Genomic DNA, 20279 nt, shown 5'->3' on the forward strand with positions numbered 1-20279 from the left:
ATTCAGCACCATTTTGCAATCCCTCTCCCTCCTCAGATATTTTACACACAGCATTTGATAATGTTGATGCCAACATCACTGTTTTTCCTCCCTCAGGCTTTTAGTGAAAATAGGTCACTGTGATTGTGACCTGAAGGGTTTTTATTAGTTTGCCCCTAAGTTCTACAGTCATGCTTAAAATAAATAAGAGGGGAAGCAGAGAGCTGGTTAATGTACCTACACACAAGGACACAGAAAAGCTCTACCCTCTCAGCAGTAGCTTTAAAACATGGGTGGAAACAAGGTGGCAAGTGGTCAGATGAACAGGCAAAATTTCAGATACACAGAGAAAATGTGTGATACTGTTCCCATTTGGATCCTCCATATTATTATAGATTCCTGCTTCCTTCCTATGTTCCTATGTCACTATGATTTAGTCATATCAAGGAAGAAGCAAAGATAGTTAATCCACAAACAGAATGCAGATTTCCAAAAAAACAAAGTTTCTATAAATTAAAAATTTTATGTGAATATAAACATATGGAAAGAGACCCCTAACCAAGTGAATAGCATCTAATTCTTGCCTTGGTAGAGTTTGCTTCCATGGGCTTTGGCCCCAAACTCAAGGGGGTCTGTCCCATGAACAACTGTCAAAAAAGTCGCCAAGGCCTGGATGGACCAAGGCTCTAAGAATGGTAAAGAGGTTTGGCTAATTATATAATAGTCTTATGACAAGCCAGGAAAGTCTGGTTTGTCACCTTCATTTACCAGAACCATCTAAGACCTATAATTGACCAGTAGCCTGAAATCAGTCTCAAGGTCTACCATCCATCAGGGCAAATCAGACAACAGCCTGACCCAGGCCGGCTGGGCTTGGAGCTGATGGCTGTGATGACAGCTTCCAGCACTTGGCTGAGGCTATAAATGAAATGATGGTTTGGAGCCATGCACACTCCTCTATCTTTGGCTAAACTGCCCTACTTGAAGCACAAGTACTGAAGCCAAAGCCATGTCTTTACATTTTACTTCAGTTACTAGAGTAGAATCTGGTTTCCTAATTGTATATTTCCCCCTTCCAACTTGAAATAATTGGCTTGAGGAGAAAAGGGAACATTTCAAAAACAACTGTTATTTGGCTATATTTATTTGAGCAATGGGGCAAATGAAGAGAGAAAAGATTTTTATCTCCTGTTCTGATGGTTTTTCCTCCAATTAGAGGACATTTGGCATGTTCTAAAATGAATGAATGGGTAATACTTTCTAATTTTCATAACTATAGAAAATATACTGGTTTCTGCCACTAGCAATAATGATGAGGGTCCCATGCAGCTATGCCTTGTTTTCAGATGAAATACTGTTCTTCATAAGCTTAGCCCAAAACTTGTGGTGTCCCAGATGAGCCTACACACTTATGGTAAGGTATCAGAGTCTGGGAACATCTTGGTAAAATAAAATTCTGAAATTCTTGTTTTAAACTGAGATTCTTCAACTGGCAATCAGCGAGTACAGGCCTGTTGATTCACATCACTCCACACCAAGTGCAATGCAATAATGGGTCCCATAAATATTGGTGAAACTACTGGCATATTCTCTAACCATTTATTTTTCCACTACCGGGTCCAATAGTGATACTATTTGCACCTAAATAATTTTCATATCTGAGGTAGTAAGGTAAACAAAAGACCCAGAAGCTAGAAATCATCTCTCACTTCTTATTTCCGAGTCCCCTTCTGATGCTCACCTCCAGGCTGGCGATAGCGCAGGTGCCGAGGCGTTGAGGACGACCTGCCAGGCGAAAGTTCCGTGGCATCCACCGCAGGGGAGCTCTGCACTGCTGCTCGCTCCACGGGGGCAGACTCTAGGACTGCTGCTTTAAAACATGGTGAATTTTAACAAGCAGGCTGTACATTCAGAAGCTTCTTTGTCAGTATCATGCGTAGAAACACAGAAGTTTATTACGGATAATAAGCACTAGCCTACATTTTTAGAGGGGTTTCATCTGAAATGGAGTCCCTCCTCCTGGCAGCATGCTGATGACACTAAATCTAAATGTACATCTTCCCCACCCATGTCTTGCTGACCCTGCTGAGCCTGACTGACTCCAGGTAGCCCCATCTGTCCAACACAACGGCAGATGTTTAAAGCAACAGGGGATGGGGAGCCGGTCTCCTGCCCTCCAGAATGTTTCCTCCTACTTCGAGTGGGGAAAGAGGAACTTTTTCAGAGTGTAAATCAGTCTGGGATCAACATTGGGACTTCATGAGTTCTTGGCTAGGGCTGCCCCTTTAAGCCAACTGACGTTCGCATCTCTACCGATGTGGCTCCTGAGGACTCCTAAGGCCCTAGAGCTGCGCTGTGCAAACTGGTAGCACTAGCCAAATATGGTCACGTAGACCTGTGTTAAAATTAAAGTTAATTTAATATTTCTGGCCCTCAGGGGCACTAGCCACATTTCAAGTGCTCAGTAGCCACATGTGGCCAGTGGCTGCACTCCTGGACAGCATAGACAGAGAGCATTTCCTTCCTCCCAGAAGTCCTATTGGAGAGCCCAGACCTACAGCTACAGATCAGCAGGAGGCAAGAGGAGAGTTTTACAGTGAACGGTTGGGAGGTTTTCAGATAATTTGAACCTCTTCACTGCAGCTAACATACTATGAATAAAAGACACATCATTCTAGGGTCACACCTAGGCTATTACTGATGCTTCCATCTGGCTTATTAGTCAGGTAAAACTACAACATCGTGCGAGTTCTTTCAAGGAAATACACTACAGACATTTCATAAATTTCTAACAATTCTTTCGTTTATTTTTCCTTTGGCTTTTATTAGCCAACAAAAGCTGTGTCACCTCCACTGATTTTACATGACCCCTGTCAGCAGAAATACTCTCAACAACTCCCTTTGCCATTCCATTCAAGATTTCGTCTATAAATTTTACAAAACTCCTAATGACTTTATACAAAGCCATTTTCACACTTGCATGTGATTTACTCCCTTAGAAATATGGCCACAATTTTGCCTTTCTGAAACACACAAAGGCCAGGGGAGGGAAATGGTTAGCATCTTTCCTTGAATGACATAATTACAGCAAAGCTGGCAATGATGCAAGATGCAGTCCAAAAAAATCAGTGCTTAGCTGTTAGTTTTATTATTTTCTAAATAACTCCCTCAAAATTCAGTAACGGAAGGCATCTGCTCTGCAAGAACAAGCAGAATATCAAATACATGTCCTTGTTCTGATCCAACCATTCATTCCTCTGAGGCAAGTGAGAAAATCATTTAGTCAGCAATTACATTGAGCCCAAAAAACTTCCCAGTAAGAGAGCTGGACAGGCCCCGAATATCCACGGAAAGAACAGGAAAGCTAAGAATAACAGTGTCAGCAGATCGACACCTATAAAGAGAAGAAGCCATGCCAGCATGGTGGGGGCAAAGAAGCATTTCCTTCTGGGCTGTTCACTTTTAATCAAGTTCCATGCAAACAGCGTTGTCTACAGGACAAATGAGAGGTTCCAAACAAATGCTAAAATTGGGAGCACATTCAGCCCACAGGCAGGCAATTTTCAAACCAAGAACACAGAAACAGACCCCAGTGATGAAGGCCCTTCAGTGATTCTCGGGGTAGGTTGCACAGCCGAGACCCAAGTGAATGCTGACTGGGCGAGGGACCCCATTCAGTGAGCCCCTGCCCTGAAGGCTCTCTTTTCTTGCTGCTATTGCTTTGATCTTTATTGAGACTCCACCCTTGGATGGAGTCTGGATGTGAGTTGGGCTGATATTTGTGCTTTTTAGAAGAATGCAGGATAAAAGAAGGTGGGACTGCCTGCTAGCAAGAAAGGAGAGCATGAATGAATGCTGGGTTAGTCCGGAACAGATTGAAGGACTGGGTTAGGGTAAAAATAAATGGCATTAGTTTTCCCCTCACAAGTTCACAGTTTCACTCATTTTTAGAGATATTTCCTATTTCTCTTATTTCCCTTCTTGTCACTTGAAGTTCTCTTGCTAGGAATTTTGGTAAGGCCGGCATTATAACTGCAATGACAATAAAACTGGACAAAGGTCACTAGCATTTTTCAAAGAGCACACCATGAAACTGTAAAGCTGGATGGCAGTGAGAGAGACCCCTGCCTCAGTATTGACCTAATGGAGGTGGGGGGGGGGGGGGAGCTAGCATTATGCAATGAGGCTGTGTAGTGCCGTATCCTGAAGTAAAAAGCAGAAAAATGTGTAAACTGTTGGCACAGGATTCTTATTCAAGTTTGCCAACTGTTTTAAGTGTTAACATTATGCAAAGCACAAGCAAACATCTTTCAAATTAAAGGCAGATCAGTGTCTCCCTTTTCTTTGCCAATTGGAATTTTCAAGACTAGACAGTGGAGTTAGCACAGCAGCACTCTTGACTTCTACAGCCGTTGCACACACACGTGAACATATGCACACACCCACACTCACACACACCCACACACGCGCACACACCTACTCTGCGCTTGTCCGGCTGACGCTGAAGTAACGTGTTTCATTCCTGCCTAGAACTATTCACAACCCAAATGAACCCTTTTCCAATGCAAAATAAAATTAAAACTAAGTCTGTAATTCCTTTGTTTCAGCATTCAGAAAAATGACAAAGAGCCCCCTGACCCCCAGTATTACTTCTAAGCTTCCTACTCACAGTGTTTTCTTGATAAGGACCCACAGGATAAATTGTTCTCAAGTCTCAGTTTAAAAAAAAAAAATGAGCCCACACACCAATCTATCTTAGGTTTCAATAGGAATCATGTAACTGATTACATTCAGAACCAAAATCAGGGCAACTCGGAACTGCAGCGGACCACACAGTATTCATTTGTTCACTAACCATACACTTAGCCTCCCGCAATTTTTTTTCCCATTGCCTGATTTCCTTGCCTATTTTATTTTATTTATTTATTTTTTAGCTCTTGAAGGCAATCTTTTTTTAATGTGTGGATTATAGGTACATAGTTGTTTAATTATTTTGCCGACATGAATTCTCCATACACTTATTCATAAACATTTTAATATAAAGGCAAATTTTCAGAGAAAAGTTAACTTAAAATGAATAAGTAGCTTCTAGATCCCTTCCTATGAGAAGGGTAAACGAGGAGCTCCTTGGAGAAATGACATTTGCTAAAACTGTGTTGTCCAAAACAGTGACTATTTAAAGTTAAATTAATTAAAATCCAATAGAAGTATCAATTAAGTTGCTGTGTTACACTAGCAACTATTTTTTTAAAAAAAATCTTTATTGTTATTTTATTTTTAATCCAGTTGTATCACATGCCTGTTTGAACGGCCACCTTAAATATTTTTAAGAACAAAATGGGAAGTAAATACATTAAAAGTCACCAGAAGACAGCTACAGAAACGGGGGGCAGGGGGGTGTGGGAATAAAGATGCATAGAAGTGGCCAAGAGCAAAGTGTTTAATGAAAGTGCTGGGGGGCAGTCATGGTAAAAGTGAGAGAGAAGGGGGTGAGTGAGTGGGGGGGGGGGGCGTCATGGTAAAAGTGAGAGAGAAGGGGGTGAGTGAGTGGGTGGGCAGGGGCACTGATACCTCTGGAGAGGAGGCTGGCCATGAGCCTCGCCTAGACACAATCCTGAACTTCCCCATCACCCTAGTGACAGGAGCTCTGCATTTAGCCAGGATCTGGCACACCATAGTGACATTTCTAACCCATGAACCACGTGGATAAACTAGCCCTTGACAATCTAACTGCAAATCATTTGTTTTGAGGAAATCCAGTGAAGAATGGAGGCCTTAAGCCCTGAACTTCAGCTATTTCTGTAATGTGAGAGAGAACCGAGTAATTTTATCACACCGTTATTCATGGCTCTCCCCATCGAAGGCCCCTGGTCATAAACGATCAGTGCTGCCCCGTGACAAGCTCTCTAGTCACCACTAGCTGTGTCCACAATGATCCCACCTATGTCCAGCATCTGCATTGATAAGTCCTGGCAGCCTTTGCTAGTGTCCTTCCCCGAGAGCTTGGTCTAGTTATTTCTCATTTATCTTGGTTTCCCTGAGTCTAACTTGCTCCAGAGAAAAAACTACTGATTCCTACTAGTGACCATACCTCCTTCCATCCTAGAGTCAGCTGAACAGGCTTTATGATATGGCATTGGGCCATCACCATAAACTCTGGGCTTGGGCTTTGAAAACTAGAAACAGGGAACTTGGTGACTAATGCAAAAAAATAAATCTGTGTATAACAAATTAAAGCAGCGATTTTCAACTTTTTTCATGTCACACCAAGTAATTACTAAAATTCTGCGGCACACCAAAAAATATATTTTTAGCTGATCTGACAAAAAAGTTATAAATTTGATTCATTCACAGCAGTCAGCTATTAATGTGATGGCTGTTGTCATTTTTTATTTGATAATCTAAGGAGAAAAAGGTCAGTGCCCCTGACTAAATAGTCAGGTATTGCATGTTTTAAAAATTCTTGTGGCACACCACCCGTTGAAAATCACTGAGTTAAAGTAAAAGAATTAATTATGGTGGGCAATGGGCAGCTTAATTGTGGACCCCTAGAACTATGACACATATTAGACTAAAATGCAGAAAGAAATAGATTTTTCTTTTGCTTCTCTATTAAAGAAAAAATGAATATAGATATATTAGGCCCTAGGCCAATTAAAAGAAAATCTCTGGGAAATTACAAAAAAGAGAAAATATTCTCAACACACACCCATTAGGATGGAAACTATCAAAAGAACAGAAAATAATGAGTGTTGGCAAGGATTCAGAGAAATTGGAACTCTGTGCACCATTGGTAGGAATGTAAAATGGTGCAGCCATTATGGGAAATATATGGACGTTCCTCAAAAAATTAAAAATTGAATCACCATATGATCCAGCAATCTCACTTCTCGGTAGATATCCAAAAGAACTGAAGGCAGGATCTCAAAGATGTATTTACACTCCCCTATTCACTGCAGCATTATTCACTATAGGCAAAAATGGAAGCAACCCAAATGTCTGTCAGAGGAAGAATAGGTGAAGAAAAGATGAAATGTATATATATAAATATATAAATGTGTGCGTGCGTGCGTGCATGTGTGTGTGTGTGTGTGTGTGTGTGTAATGGAATGTTATTCATCCTTAAAATAAAGGGAACTTTTGGCACATGCTGCAACATGGATGAACCTTGAGACATGATGCTAAATGAAATAAGCCAGCCACAAAAAGACAAATACTGTATGATTCCATTTGCATGAGGTATCTAAAGTAGTTAAGCTCTAAAAACAGAAAGCAGATGGTGGTTCTCAGGGGCTGGGGGGAGAGAGAAATGGAGCACTGTTCAATGGGCATAGAGTTTCAGTTTTGCAAGAGGAAGAAGTTCTGGAGATTAGTTGCAGAACAGCGTGACTATACTTCATGATACTGAATTATACACTTAAAAATGGTTTAGATGGTAAAGAAGAACAAGAAGAACAAAAAGGAGAAGAATGATTTTTTAGGAGATTTTTAAAAAAAGTTTCCTCACTACTAGAAAGCCCTAAAAGACTAGCGACAGGGTCTGCTCTGCAGGTCTGCACATAGCATCAGAATTGGACAAAAGCTGTCCCTTCTGGCCTGGCCAGTGTGGCTCAGTGGTTGAGGATCGATCTATGAACTAGGAGGTCACAGTTCCATTCCCAGTCAGAGCACATGCCTGGGTTGCGGGCTCAATCCCTGGTTGGGGGCATGCAGGAAGCAGCCGATCAATGATTCTGTCTCATCATTGATGTTTCTATCTATCCCTCTACCTTCCTCTCTAAAAATCTATATATAGAAAAGCCTAAGTGACCTTTACGATCGGTCGACCAAACGACCAGTTGACTAGTCACTATGATGCGCACTAACCAACAGGGGCTCCCACAGCTAACCTCCTGCATCCAGCCAATCTCCCGCAGTCCCTCCCCCTGGTCAAATGGCCCCAATCAGCCCCAATTGCTGGCCAGGCCGAGGATCCCCACCCATGCATGTATTCGTGCACTGAGCCTCTAGTCCTATATAACAATAGAGGAATATGCAAATTGTCCAGGATGCTGTAATGCCACAACCGCTCAGCAGGTGGTATGCACGGCAGGCATGAGTGGGCGGGGCCTTGCAGCATCAGGGACAGGGGTGGGGCCGCAGCGGGGGTTAGGCGGGTGCGCACAGAGGGAGGCCTCCGCCGTGGCCTGGCCCAGGGTCCGCAGGTCTCCCCCAGCTCCGGCCTACCTCTTTGGGGCAATCCATTGAGGAACCCTCAATGGGTAGGTGGGGCCTACCTCATTGGGGCAATGGATTGCAGGGTCCTGCACTGTGACAGGGCACAGGCCAGGCTGGAAATCCCCTCACCCCCAACCCCCGCAAGTGCATGAATTTCGTGCACCAGGCCACTAGTCTACACTATTAAAAGAGTAAGATGCAAATTGACAATACCTTCACGACGCCCACCAGCCAATCGGAAGTGAGTATGCAAATTAACCCAACAAAGATGGCAGGTTAATTTGCATACGCAGGCACCAAGTGGCTGGGGCGGGGCCAGATGCTTGTGTCATTGCCATGATGACAACGCAGGCATTCCACACCGCCCCAGCCACTCCAGGCCTCTGGGCAGTGTGGGAAGGTGGAAAGGCGGCTCTGGGCCAGAGCGAAAGTGGTGCTGGCAGCCAGGGGAAGGAAGGCCCATTTTTGCACAAATCTTTGTGCATTGGGCCTCTAGTATATATATAAAAGCTGTCCCTTCTGAAGCAATGATGTCTCCTGCCCTCAAAAATGGCTTTCACCAGTTGGATTTAACAATAGCCCTTTGCTCATATGTTCACCCATCTCCAACCCACTTATCCATTCTTCTGGCTCATGTTAGTGACATGTCCTGATTCTACTCAACCAGACATGATCTCCTGTGCTTTTCAGCCTCCAGAGCACTCTGTCTACACCTCCTGTACTACGTGCCCTCCCAGTTATGTGGTGTCTATCTTCTCCACATAACTGGAGTGTAAGGGGCCAGGGCACCATCTTATTTACCATCATACACACTATGGCACAACAACCGGCACAGAGAAGGCAAAGCAATGACTCTTGAACACACCTGCCATGTTCTAATTCCAGCCCCAGAGGCAATCAAACCACAGCCTCAGAGCCACAAATGTCAGACACTGACATGCTTATTCCTGAAGCTCTTCGAATTCAAAATAACACGAGAATCTAGACTTATCTTCAGATTTCTCCTCCTCTATTTACTGCAATCCAATAAGAGTTTCCCCACATTCTGGGAAACTCCTGTAGTTCTCAGGGCACGCTGCCACAGAGGGAGGGCTGAGAAAGCCTCCCTAAGTCATTCTATTTGTGGAGGTGCCCAGGCACAGGTGCTGGGTCAAACCCAAGAGGCACTTGTCAGCTTGTGTTCTGCCTTATTATTCCTGAGAAGAATCCATCATGATTCTGCTGAAAACTGTTGTTCTAATGACTTTTTAATTATCTTCCCCCTCTCTTCCTCCTTAGTTGCTAACTTGTCAACTTAATTAAAGAATTTCTTGTTTAAAGGGTGCTACTTTTGATGATGACAACCACTCCAGTTAAAATTCCATTAAGTACTTCACTCAGGAAGCTTATATTAAAGAACGGAGCTAGAAAGTACAGAGAAGCTTCAAGCAGATAGAAAAGCAGGGGTCTCTGCTTCCATCTGGGAGATCCTCCTTGAAATCTGGACACTTTGTCTGATTAACTGCCCGATTTTTATTTTGTTATCAGTAAGTAAAGCAGTTATTATACAGCGAAATAAATAAATAAATAAATAAATAAATAAATAAATAAATAAATAAAGCTGTTTGCTAATTTGGCTGTGAAACCTTTTTTTGTTTACATTACAGAAATACTGGATTATGGAAGCAACAAGGGTCACCTCCTCCAACCCCTATCTACACTGTACCAAGCTGAGGTAGGTAAGGCGATATGCCATAGGACCCTCAAACAGGTCACTGAGAGTTTTGCTTGATTCATTCATTTAATGAAAATTTACTAACTGCCAGGCACTGGCCAAGGCACTGAGTGTACAGAGTGCACAAGATAGATAAGGTTGCTAATCTCATGGAGCTTACATGGGGAAAGACTGTCCAGGCAGAGGGAAGAACAGGTGCAAAGGCCCTGAGGCAGCAATGATTGAGATGTTTCTGAGGCACAAAAAGGGAACCAACGTGACTATAGCCTAGTACATGAGGGAGCAGAGCAGGAGCAGAGGTTGAGAGGGAGATAGTATCCAAGTCTGATAGGGTCTGAAGGCCTGGGCAGGGAGAATGTACTTTAAGTGTGATAGGAAGTCTTTAGAGAATTTAATCAGGAAACAAATAATCTAATCTACCTTTTTATTTTTTTAATCTACCTTTTTAAAAACCATTTTGGGTGCCAAGGATAATAAACACTGTCTCAGATTTGATTTTTCTTCCTATATCTCTGCTGTAACATGGAGTGTTGCCTTGGTAACTAAACGGAAGAAACCATCTTAATGCTTCCAGGCTAGATCATCCGTTGCAGGGGAGGCTGGAAGCAGTACAGGTGCTTAAGGCAGACGCTGCAGAAGAAGGCTGTACGGGCCAAGCTCATGGTGAAGGTGCCCCCAACCTACCTCTGTGCAGAGTATCAGGCTAGGTAGGTTCTTTATCCAACCAGCCTTAATCATATTCCATGAAGAACCTTCCAATAATACCATTCAGATCATGCTATTCTTCCATAGGCTGCAGTCGGCTTTTACCATAGAAGGCAGTAAGAGAACTAACCTTGATCTCTTTTCCACAAAAGCTAGAGGGAACTATAGGAATTTTTCCTTCTAACTACTCACCGCATACATTCTACGCTCTATGCAGAAGTAGGAAAGTCATAAGGAAGGGGAACTAGGGTTCCAGAAGGAACGGCGGGGAAGCAGGTGGCCAGCAAACACGGGGTGTGGCAGCTGGATAATACCTCTTTGAATACTTCGTTTGAGCTTGTTACACAGATCCACGCGGGGGTTATCTACACGCTCGTCTACAGATCCCGGGCTTTGTTCTGGAGAAGAGAGGCTTCTGCTAAGATCCAAAGGTACTTTACCAGTGTGCGGCGGTGGGGACGCAGCAGGGCTGTGGGTGGTGGTGGGGCTGCTGGACGCCGAGGTGGTGGTGGTCAGGTCCAAGGCTCCTATCCTTGAATTCAAGGGAGAAGTCAAGGACAGTTTTCTGACCCTCACTGGGGAGGATGTTCTGGACACGGCTCGGGGTGGTGGGGAAGAGAATTTGCGACACAGGCGCGGAGATTTGCCGTCCACCAGATGTTCACCTCTGCTGTTCTGGCTGGTGGCGAAAAACAATTCCAGTGACCTGGAAACATGAGCAAAAGCTATTAACAGGTTGTAGCCAAGTGAAAATGATCCCCCCGACGTCATTTAAGAACATGTTCCCGACATTAAAAGGCCACGATATCATTGCACGTCTGTTGCTGGATTTCCTTCGTTTCAATGCCACCTGTATTCCACACACTTGCCAAAGGAACACAGACACTTTTTAGGCCACGTGTAATTCCCTGCTACTAAGCTGTGGTCCAAAGACAAGTAGCATTGGTGTCTCCGGGCAGCTTTTAGAAATGCAGACTCAGGCTCCACTCCAGACCTGCAATCAGAGCCTGCAGTTTCGCAACATATTAAAGTTTGTGCATATTTAAGTTTGAAAAACCCAACTGTAAAAAAAAATAAAAAAATAGAAAAGCCTCCAATAATGGAGTTAACTTCCAAGTAATCACAGAGCAAGCAAAGGCCACTTGGGGACTTTAGAATTCTCACATTCTTCCCTCGAGACCTATCTGACACCTCTACTCACCCCCTCCCACTGTTCGAAGGCGAGACAGTACCCGCCGAGCAGCTCTGCAGAGCTGGGCAGCTCACCTGAGGGGGACCCAGGAACCAGGCGGCCACACTTCCATGAGAGGCAAACCCCGGGCCTACCTGACGGGGATGGAGGTAAAAGGCCTCTTGTATATGTCGGAAAGCTTCGCCAGCACCTGGGCTGCCGTTGTGAAGATACGATAGGTGTGCAGAAAGGTGTTGAGGAAATCGATACTGAGAAACCGCAAGTCCGTCAGCCGCTCCAAGAGGCGCTCCACGCTGGCGTAACGGATCTGGGGCACTTTGCAGGAGTTGAGTGTTTTACTGAAGCAAATGTCAATGTCATCTTTATGAAGACGGGCATCAGACCTGCGCACAAAGCAGGAACATGAGAACAAACCCAGGACGCGTGCCTCTCGACCACGGAGTATTGATGCGCTGGTAAACACACACTTGGGTACGGGCCTCCCACCGCATTTGCTAAAAGAATGTTGATATGACACATTACATAAAACAAGGCAGGGCTATAAAAACATCAACTATGCCATTATCATTTAGGAAGGTCAGAACTGATTGTGGAGAAGATAATAATCACTCATTCATGTTGTGGATTCCTTCTGCAGGGGAGGAAAAATAATTTCCCTCTGCCCTTCTGAGTTCTTGGCTGAGACCCCGGTAATAATGGACAGATTAGCAAGAGAAAAACAAACAATTTTATACATGGGAATTACCCAGGAAGAAATGAGTAACTCCCCGAGGTGGCTTAGATTCAGGATTAAATACCATCTTAACAGGGCAAGGGGAGGAGGAATGGCGGCCACTTAAAGAAGAGTAAATGATTTGGGGGGAAGATGAATGGGTCTCTAGAAGAATAGATGGAAGATAAAATAGTGTGTGACAGTGTGTCTGGGAGTGGTATTGACGTCTAGTCTCCTCTCCTGTGATAAGGGTGAATCCTCTCTGCTTGATGAAACTCCCTGGGAAGGGATTTATGACAATTAAGTACCTTTGGGAGGATCTGTCTTTAGGCAGATAAAGGGAGTTTAGAGAAAGCCTCTTCTGGCATTAGCTGTTTTTCAAGTTCCTGTTGCTCAAAATAATCAATATAGCAAAGTGGCATATTTTGAGGTGGCATAATCTGCTACCCTTCCCTTCTCTCTCTAGTTCAATCATGTCAAGAAATGAGGCCATCAGCCCTATTTAGGAGGGGCTTTGCTTATGCCCTTAAATCAGAATATCAAAAATGCCCTTAAAAACTAATGAATGGCATTCTCCCCAAGAGGGGTTAGGGGAAGGGAAGAGATAGATATCACTGCTATTTCTGTGGGGTTTTTCTCACTTCTAATTTAGTGCATTTGTGCTTCCCCTTATTTCTTGACTAGACTGACTAATAGATGATAATATAAGGAATTTTCCCCTCTAGAACTGGCTCTTTACCAATTCTACTATTTTTCTATATTTTAATTTATTAATGTCTGTTCTTACCTTATTTCCTTCCTACACTTTCCGTACAGTTTACTTTGTCATTCTTTCTTTAACATCTTGAACTGAACACTTTGTTCACTCCATTCTTCCTGGATTATTAATGCATTTAAGGCTATCCATTTTATGAGTACAGTTTAATCTATAAGTTGGGTAAAAGGCTTTCTTTTCAATATTTTGCAGCATTAAAAATGTCTTCATATTTTTTAAAGTAAAATGGGCAAAGGGGGTCAATTGTGTGGTGATGGGTAGTAACTAGACTTATGGGGCATCACTTTGTAGTGTATACAAATATTAAATTGTAACGTATACCTGAGACTAATACAATGTTATGTACCAATTTTACCTCAATAAGAAAGGTAACGGGTGAAACATGGGCTGTGAGCCCTTGCAGAGTTTGCTGCGAGGCTCCGCTCCTTCTCCTTCTATGAAACCTCCCTCTGGTTGCTCCTCAACCTGACTGGATCCATCCACTGGGAGCCGGTGGAGAGCAGACGGAGGAGAGGACTCACAGCAGCTCTCAAGACCCTCTGCCTCGCTCAGAGCCCCCAGCCAGTGGTGTGCATTTGCAAAACGGGCGAAAGAGGCCCTCGGAGAAGCCAAGTTGATAAGAGGAAAAACTTCGAAGCAGAGGTTGAATCCGAGCGAGGCTCAGAGAAATGCCCATCTTTGCCAGGACTGCCCTGAGCTCTCACATTCCCTTCTGAGATCCTTTGTTCCCTTCCCTTGCAGCATCTCAGCGCAGGCGGTCAATGAGCCCTGGGTTTCACCGCTTGATTAAAAGATATGCTACAGGGCCAGGGATGTTCAATGAGGTAATTGCTTGCTAAGAATCAGTTGGCTTGTTGTGTGAGTGCCCTTAATTATCCCTTTCAGCACTTGGAGGGGTTTCAAATTATATATTTATTTTCTTTGGGATAAAAAGGAATCAATAGCTTTCTTAGCTTGCTCTTGGAAACTTCCCACCCCAAAGCAAGCTCAGTGCAGGCGGAAGGGTTTCCTTTGCAGGCCTGAAATGGCATTTTAAATGAGCCGCTCAGCCCTGCTGAGGAATCGACTGAAGGTGGGCTGCTAGTTTTAGTCTCATTACTGATCTTGAAAATTCACAAGCACATCTTTGGGGATTCTTGAAAACTGCACGGCTCTTTTTCCACTCACTATGTGACCCTCAACCAACTATACTTTTCTGGTTCTTCATTTCCTCACTTGTGAAAAAGACCTTAGAAACTTTTATGAATCAGTCTATCTACTAGTAAAGATGCCTGACTGAGGTAATCACTTTTTCTCCCACCATTTTCCACCAAAGAAATCTCTTTTCTAGGAAAGTTGAGGTTAACTATTATTAAAGGAAAGCAAACCTCAACATATATATATATAATGTAAAATACCACTTAAAGGGATATTTTTACCTAATAAATGTCACGATTTTGCATTTTAATCGTACTTTGAGATTTGTATCTTTTTAAAAAATATGTTTCTATTGATTTTTTTTAGAGATAGAGGAAGGGTGAAGGATAGAGAAATGGAAACATTAATGAGAGAGAAACATCATCGATTGGCTGCCTCCTGCATGCCCTCCACAGGGGATCGAGCCTGAAACCCAGACATGTGCCCTGAGCAAGAATCTTGGTTCCTGGGTCGATGCTCAACTGCTGAGCTACACTGGCTGGGCAGATTTGCATCTTTTGACTATAATTACTTTAATCAAAACACTAGGAGGATAAAATATGTTGTAGCCAACATGAAATTAAAATAAAACTGACTAATTACACCACTGTCCTTCAAAATTGTAATCACATTCATTTTAAGTAAAGAAAAGAAATTAAATATTATTAAATTATTTAATTTTCTTTTATTACACTGAACAAGGTCTTTATTTCCTAAGGGACTCCCAAGAACGATATAATGTTGTTACTTAAGCCTTTTATGATAATAACTCCTTTTTGGTAAACACTTAAAATAAATCTTAAAACATCAAACTCATATCACCTATTATAATTAGGAAGTCTTCAAAGGAAGTGAGTGCCTGCAAAGTGATGTCATGTCAGTAACAAGACACAATTAAGATAGGATAACGTTTTTAACTCTGAAAAATGTCATTCCCCTCGCCCCCCACCCCCATGGTGTACTGCCAAGGAGATGCACAGGGAGGCCAGAATACAGGATTTAGGGTAAAAAAGGGCCACGGAGGAGACTATCATAAGGAACAGAAATTACAAAATCATCCCCCTTTCCTGATTGAGGAGAACCAGGCTCAATGAGGCAGGGGAAATAGAAGAAAGAAATATATGAAATACATGAAACTGCCTTGGGTATACTTCTAGTATAGTATAGATGGCATCAAAATATGTGTGACTCTGTCAGAAAATCCTTACAGCTCAAGATACAGGTTTCTGTCCTTACAGGAGAACGGTTCCTACTTGTTCAAGTATCACCTCTGTAGCCAAAGGCAGGAAAGTCTTGATCTGTATGGGAGGTAGTTACACAAACAAGCTTGGACATGGACGCTGGTCAAACTACCTTCATAGGGGACAGAAGATGCATTTGGGTACCAGCCATAACCGGTCAGGCGCAACACTGCAGTTTTATCTGTATTAATTTTTTAAAGTCAACAAAATATGTAAGTAGTGTGTATGCAACTGCCCTGGGGTTGAGGCTACCAAGTCCAACTTACATATTCTCATTCTAAAGGAGTTTGGACTTTCATGACTGCCTAACCTTCAAGAGAGTACTTTTTAAACAAATAACAATGGTAGATATTATATTGTGAAATGCAAAAATAAGAATCCCATGAGTAGAAAATTAATAATAAAATTCTAACCCAATAATGTGAATTATAAAACTAAGTCATACTTTGGACCTTTTGACTTAATAGTCCATGCTTGGTTTTAATCTTAGCATCACATATTTTTAACTAATCTGGTTCTTAAAAGACTATACTAAACTAGAAACCTAGAAAACTGAACACTAAAGGAATCTTTGCCCTAGAGTTTAAAAATAATCCTACCGCAAATATCTTTAATTTAACTAGTAATTTAAAATACTATAATTCTTTCATCATTTTTTCTATAGTAATTATGACACTAGTATAATGTACTTGCCTTCATCTAACACAATATTTAATGTTTTAAAATTTTTACCATTAGAATCGTGCTAATTATAGCTACTACCTATGAAGAGGAAAGTTAATGTTATTTATTGCCTTAGCAAAAATAGCTCAGACCCCAACAGAGTCCACAAAAAGGGGATAGAAGACAGACATTTTTTAATTTTAAAAATATATAACAACTGCTTTTATAAATACATTTTATTCTTAGAATTTGGAATGAAAATACCCAAAAGAATGAGATTCACAAATTGGTCAGCTACTAAATATTCCCAAATCAATTTCTGAATTTAGAAAGAAAAATGTACATAGAGGTGAAAGCATTAATACAGAGAGCTATGGCAAATAGCTATTGATATAGTTTCTCTTTTTAAATGACAGTTTCCCTATTGATCACTTGAAATTATAGGATTTACTGTGTTAAGAAAACAGAGCAGGCTGGCAGCTCTGGGAAATAGCCTCTAGGACAAATCCGTGTACAGGCAGATGGTTCCATGGAACAGCCAGATAATTCATATTAGGTGTTTTCAAAACCTAAACATACTTCTATAACCAAATCTGAGTGATAAGATTCACACCCACTGGGAAGACACCAAAAGCATCTGCCAACCTCTGACCTTGGACACATCTGGCTGTCACAACTTCTTACACTGAACTTGAAAATCTCAATAAGTTTTCCTGAGTGAAGTCATATGTCACAGTAGGAAAAACAATGTTTCTATGCTATGAGTGAATAAACTATACATCTGAAAAACCATTTTGATAGTCTTATTTATATTAGCATGTCATGAATTATCATATTACTGTCAAGAAACATTCACAATATGAAGCAGAATGCTACTGAAGCAATATTTTATTCATGGTTTCACATTCTCTACCAATTTGATCTTGATTAAAATGCAAGGGAAAGTATTACACCACTTACTTAATCATATGTGGCACAGTGACTTTGGAATTCTCTTCAAACACTATAGTCATTAAACCATTACACCGTATATTGTCCACACACTGTGAAATTAAAAAATAGACAATTACAACCCACATGAAAACCTAGGCAGATCATATATTCCCAGAATTGTTTATAGCCACAAAACAATTTAGTTTCTCATCTCTCTCTCCCTCCCTCCCTTCTCTTTCTCTCTCTCTCTCTCTCTCTCTCTCTCTCTCTCTCTCTCTCTCTCACACACACACACACACACACACACACACCACACAGAGACACACACACGCGCACAGTGGCAGGTAAACATTATACATTGATGAACAGATTCAATGTCTAGATACCAAAACTGTGCACCTGGTCAATACCTGAGGGTAGGTATAAGGACTATGTTTTCCTGCAATGTGGTTCCCAAGATTTCTGACCACACGTCACATTGTCACAGTTCTCTGGCAGGTGCAGCACTTACTGAGAAGTTTAGTACGTTCTCATGGGACACCCCCTGCTGTATTCACTCTCTGCCCTACGGGTGGTGTGTGGCAGGCAGAGGAGATATGGTGGCTTCCTTAGCATAAATCCATCTTCTCTTTCACTAGTAAGCTTTGTGCCTCCTTCCTGGTGGCTTTTTTTTTTTTTTTTTACCAATAAATTCCCACATTTTACTAGTTTCTGTAGCAGTTTCTATTGGCACCATGTTGGTTTGGTGAGGATGCATGGTGTAATTTCTCCTATTTCTGGCAGACATCAAACGCTGTTCATCTTTTTCTCTTTTCTTTCTAAAAGGAACTTTTGCTAATTTTCTCTGCCTTCTTTATTTTATATGTATGCTTTATCAATTAAAAATTTTCTCTTTGCAATTATTTTGGGTTAGAGAGGGTTTATTTTGACTTATGCATACTCCCTTTGGGGGAAAAGCAGAAAATACAAAAGATTTAAACAATTTTAAAATCAGAAATTACTTCTAGTAACTAAAAGCACCATGTGGAGCTTTACACTGAGTGGCCAGATTATAATGATCTCTGAACACATAATAATCTGGCCACTCAGTATATATATATATATATATATATATATATATATATATATATATATATGTATGTATTAGAGGCCTGGTTCATGAATTCGTGCATGGGTGGGGTCCAGCCAGCCTGGCCAGGGGGAGGGGACATGGGCGGTTGGCCGGCCTGCCTGCTGGTTGAATTCCTGGTCGAGGGGACAATTTGCATATTAGCCTTTTATTATATAGGATATATACTGAGTGGCCAGGTTATTATGCGTTCAGAGATCATAATAATCTGGCCACTCAGGGTATGACTGCAATTAAATGGTGTGGAGAAGCTGACTGCCAAGTGACTTCACATAGATCCTCAACTCAGAGTTCATCCTAAACCGCAACATCTAATGAAAGAGTGAATATGCATATAAGAAACTTCAGATCACTGGCATCACTTGACTATTCAGTCTACTTAGTATATCAGCCATATTCTTATTTGGTTTTTCCTTTGAAAAATTGTTTCCTCATGTCTTATGCAATTATTTCAATGACCAGGTACAGAGGATGCCAACTGTGGAAATAAAATTGAATATTTTTAAGTCCTCTTTAATTTACTTCCTTACACTACAGCACCTTGAAAGAATATAGGTCTTTTGTAAAAGCAAAGTGATGTAACATGAACTTTCAAAAAGCTTGTACACATGTGTGTGTGTGTGCACGCACACACGTGAGCAAATGTTTTCATTGGAAGGAGTGGTAAATACTCATGATCACATAAGCATGTATTTGGTAGTGTTGGGGAGAAGAGTTTGTGCCTTGAGAAAATGAATTCAATTCACTCATTCAAGAAATACATGAAAGTAAGCGAAGTGTCGCTTATCTTTAAGGGCAACGTTGAACCTATGTGAACTACAGTAAACCTTGAAATTACGAGGATAACAAGAGCAGATTCCTGGGCCATGGATACACTAGTTCAGCAGTGATGACGATAAGGCTGGGGCTGGGAATATGTGTGTTCACAAAAGCTCCAGGTAATTGTGATGCAGCTGGTGCCTGACAGTGACTTCTCCAGCAGGGTTTTTGAGGGGTTTGCTTTAGGCAATATCTATTCAAAGGTCAGTAGTCTACTATGTCATCATGTTTTTTACCTTCTTAATACATCTAGGTAGAGGGAAGAAAGGTTAGATTAAGTTTTTCTTTTTTAATTCACCTTTTTGTTAAAATAGAACATTCCCTATTGATTCCAGAGAAACTATTTTAAGAAAAAAAAAAGCATGTCAGCATGCTACAAATTAGTCTAAACAGGTCTATATTTTGACACATCTGCCCAAATCAAGAAGCTAAGAGGTGAATTTTAATTCTGCATTTTAGTTAATACCCATTATTACAGAAAGATGTGTTTAAGACACCATTATTGTATGACAGTAAGACAAGCACAAATGAATGCACTATATTGAAATGAATGGTCAAATCTCCAGTCTCAAGGTTGTGTTTTTCTATAAATAGATGAAAAAGGGAATAATTATTGGTCAAGACCATTAGCCACTTGTGAGTTTTGTTGGAGGTGCCAAGGGTTAATAATGGCCTTACTGGTGTAGCTAAAAGTGCAATTAATCATTGAAGCAATTGTGACTTCTAAAAATTACAGCTTCAGAGACGGGGCCTGGCTTAGCCTACAGTTTTGAATAGAGTGCTTTGTGTGAAATTGGGATTGTGTCAATACCCTGGAGCCACTTGATTATCTAAAATCATAGCCATGTGTGCTTAATGTAACACGATAGCTTAGCACAGTGACTTCAAATAAAGTCACAAAGATATTAAGATTTAGCAAAATAAAGGATGACAAATAAAAAGACAAAATAATAGAAAACATAGTCGTAATAGGAATTGAAAGAAAATGTTCATTTCCCTAGTCTCAAGGAGAGCTAAAATGAAT

General features: G+C 41.5%; 1 protein-coding gene across 2 annotated transcripts in view; it reads right to left on the reverse strand.

The window, feature by feature from the left end:
• The window catches only part of RASGRF2 (Ras protein specific guanine nucleotide releasing factor 2), a gene marked incomplete at its 5' end in the record, with an annotated part of 181093 nt that overhangs the window by 61130 nt on the left and 99684 nt on the right, over window positions 1–20279 (reverse strand). The window contains 4 exons of one of the 2 annotated variants that reach the window (XM_079798359.1): window positions 1721–1846; window positions 11056–11321; window positions 11942–12190; window positions 17335–17417. In XM_079798359.1, coding sequence (XP_079654485.1) covers window positions 1721–1846; window positions 11056–11321; window positions 11942–12190; window positions 17335–17417 — 724 coding nt within the window. Of the gene's footprint in view, window positions 1–1720; window positions 1847–10929; window positions 11322–11941; window positions 12191–17334; window positions 17418–20279 lie in introns of both variants that reach the window. The other variant, XM_079798358.1, reaches the window with a different exon arrangement.

The sequence above is a fragment of the Cnephaeus nilssonii genome (genome assembly GCF_951640355.1).
Source record: "Cnephaeus nilssonii genome assembly, chromosome: 2".
Taxonomy (NCBI): Eukaryota; Metazoa; Chordata; class Mammalia; order Chiroptera; family Vespertilionidae; genus Cnephaeus; species Cnephaeus nilssonii.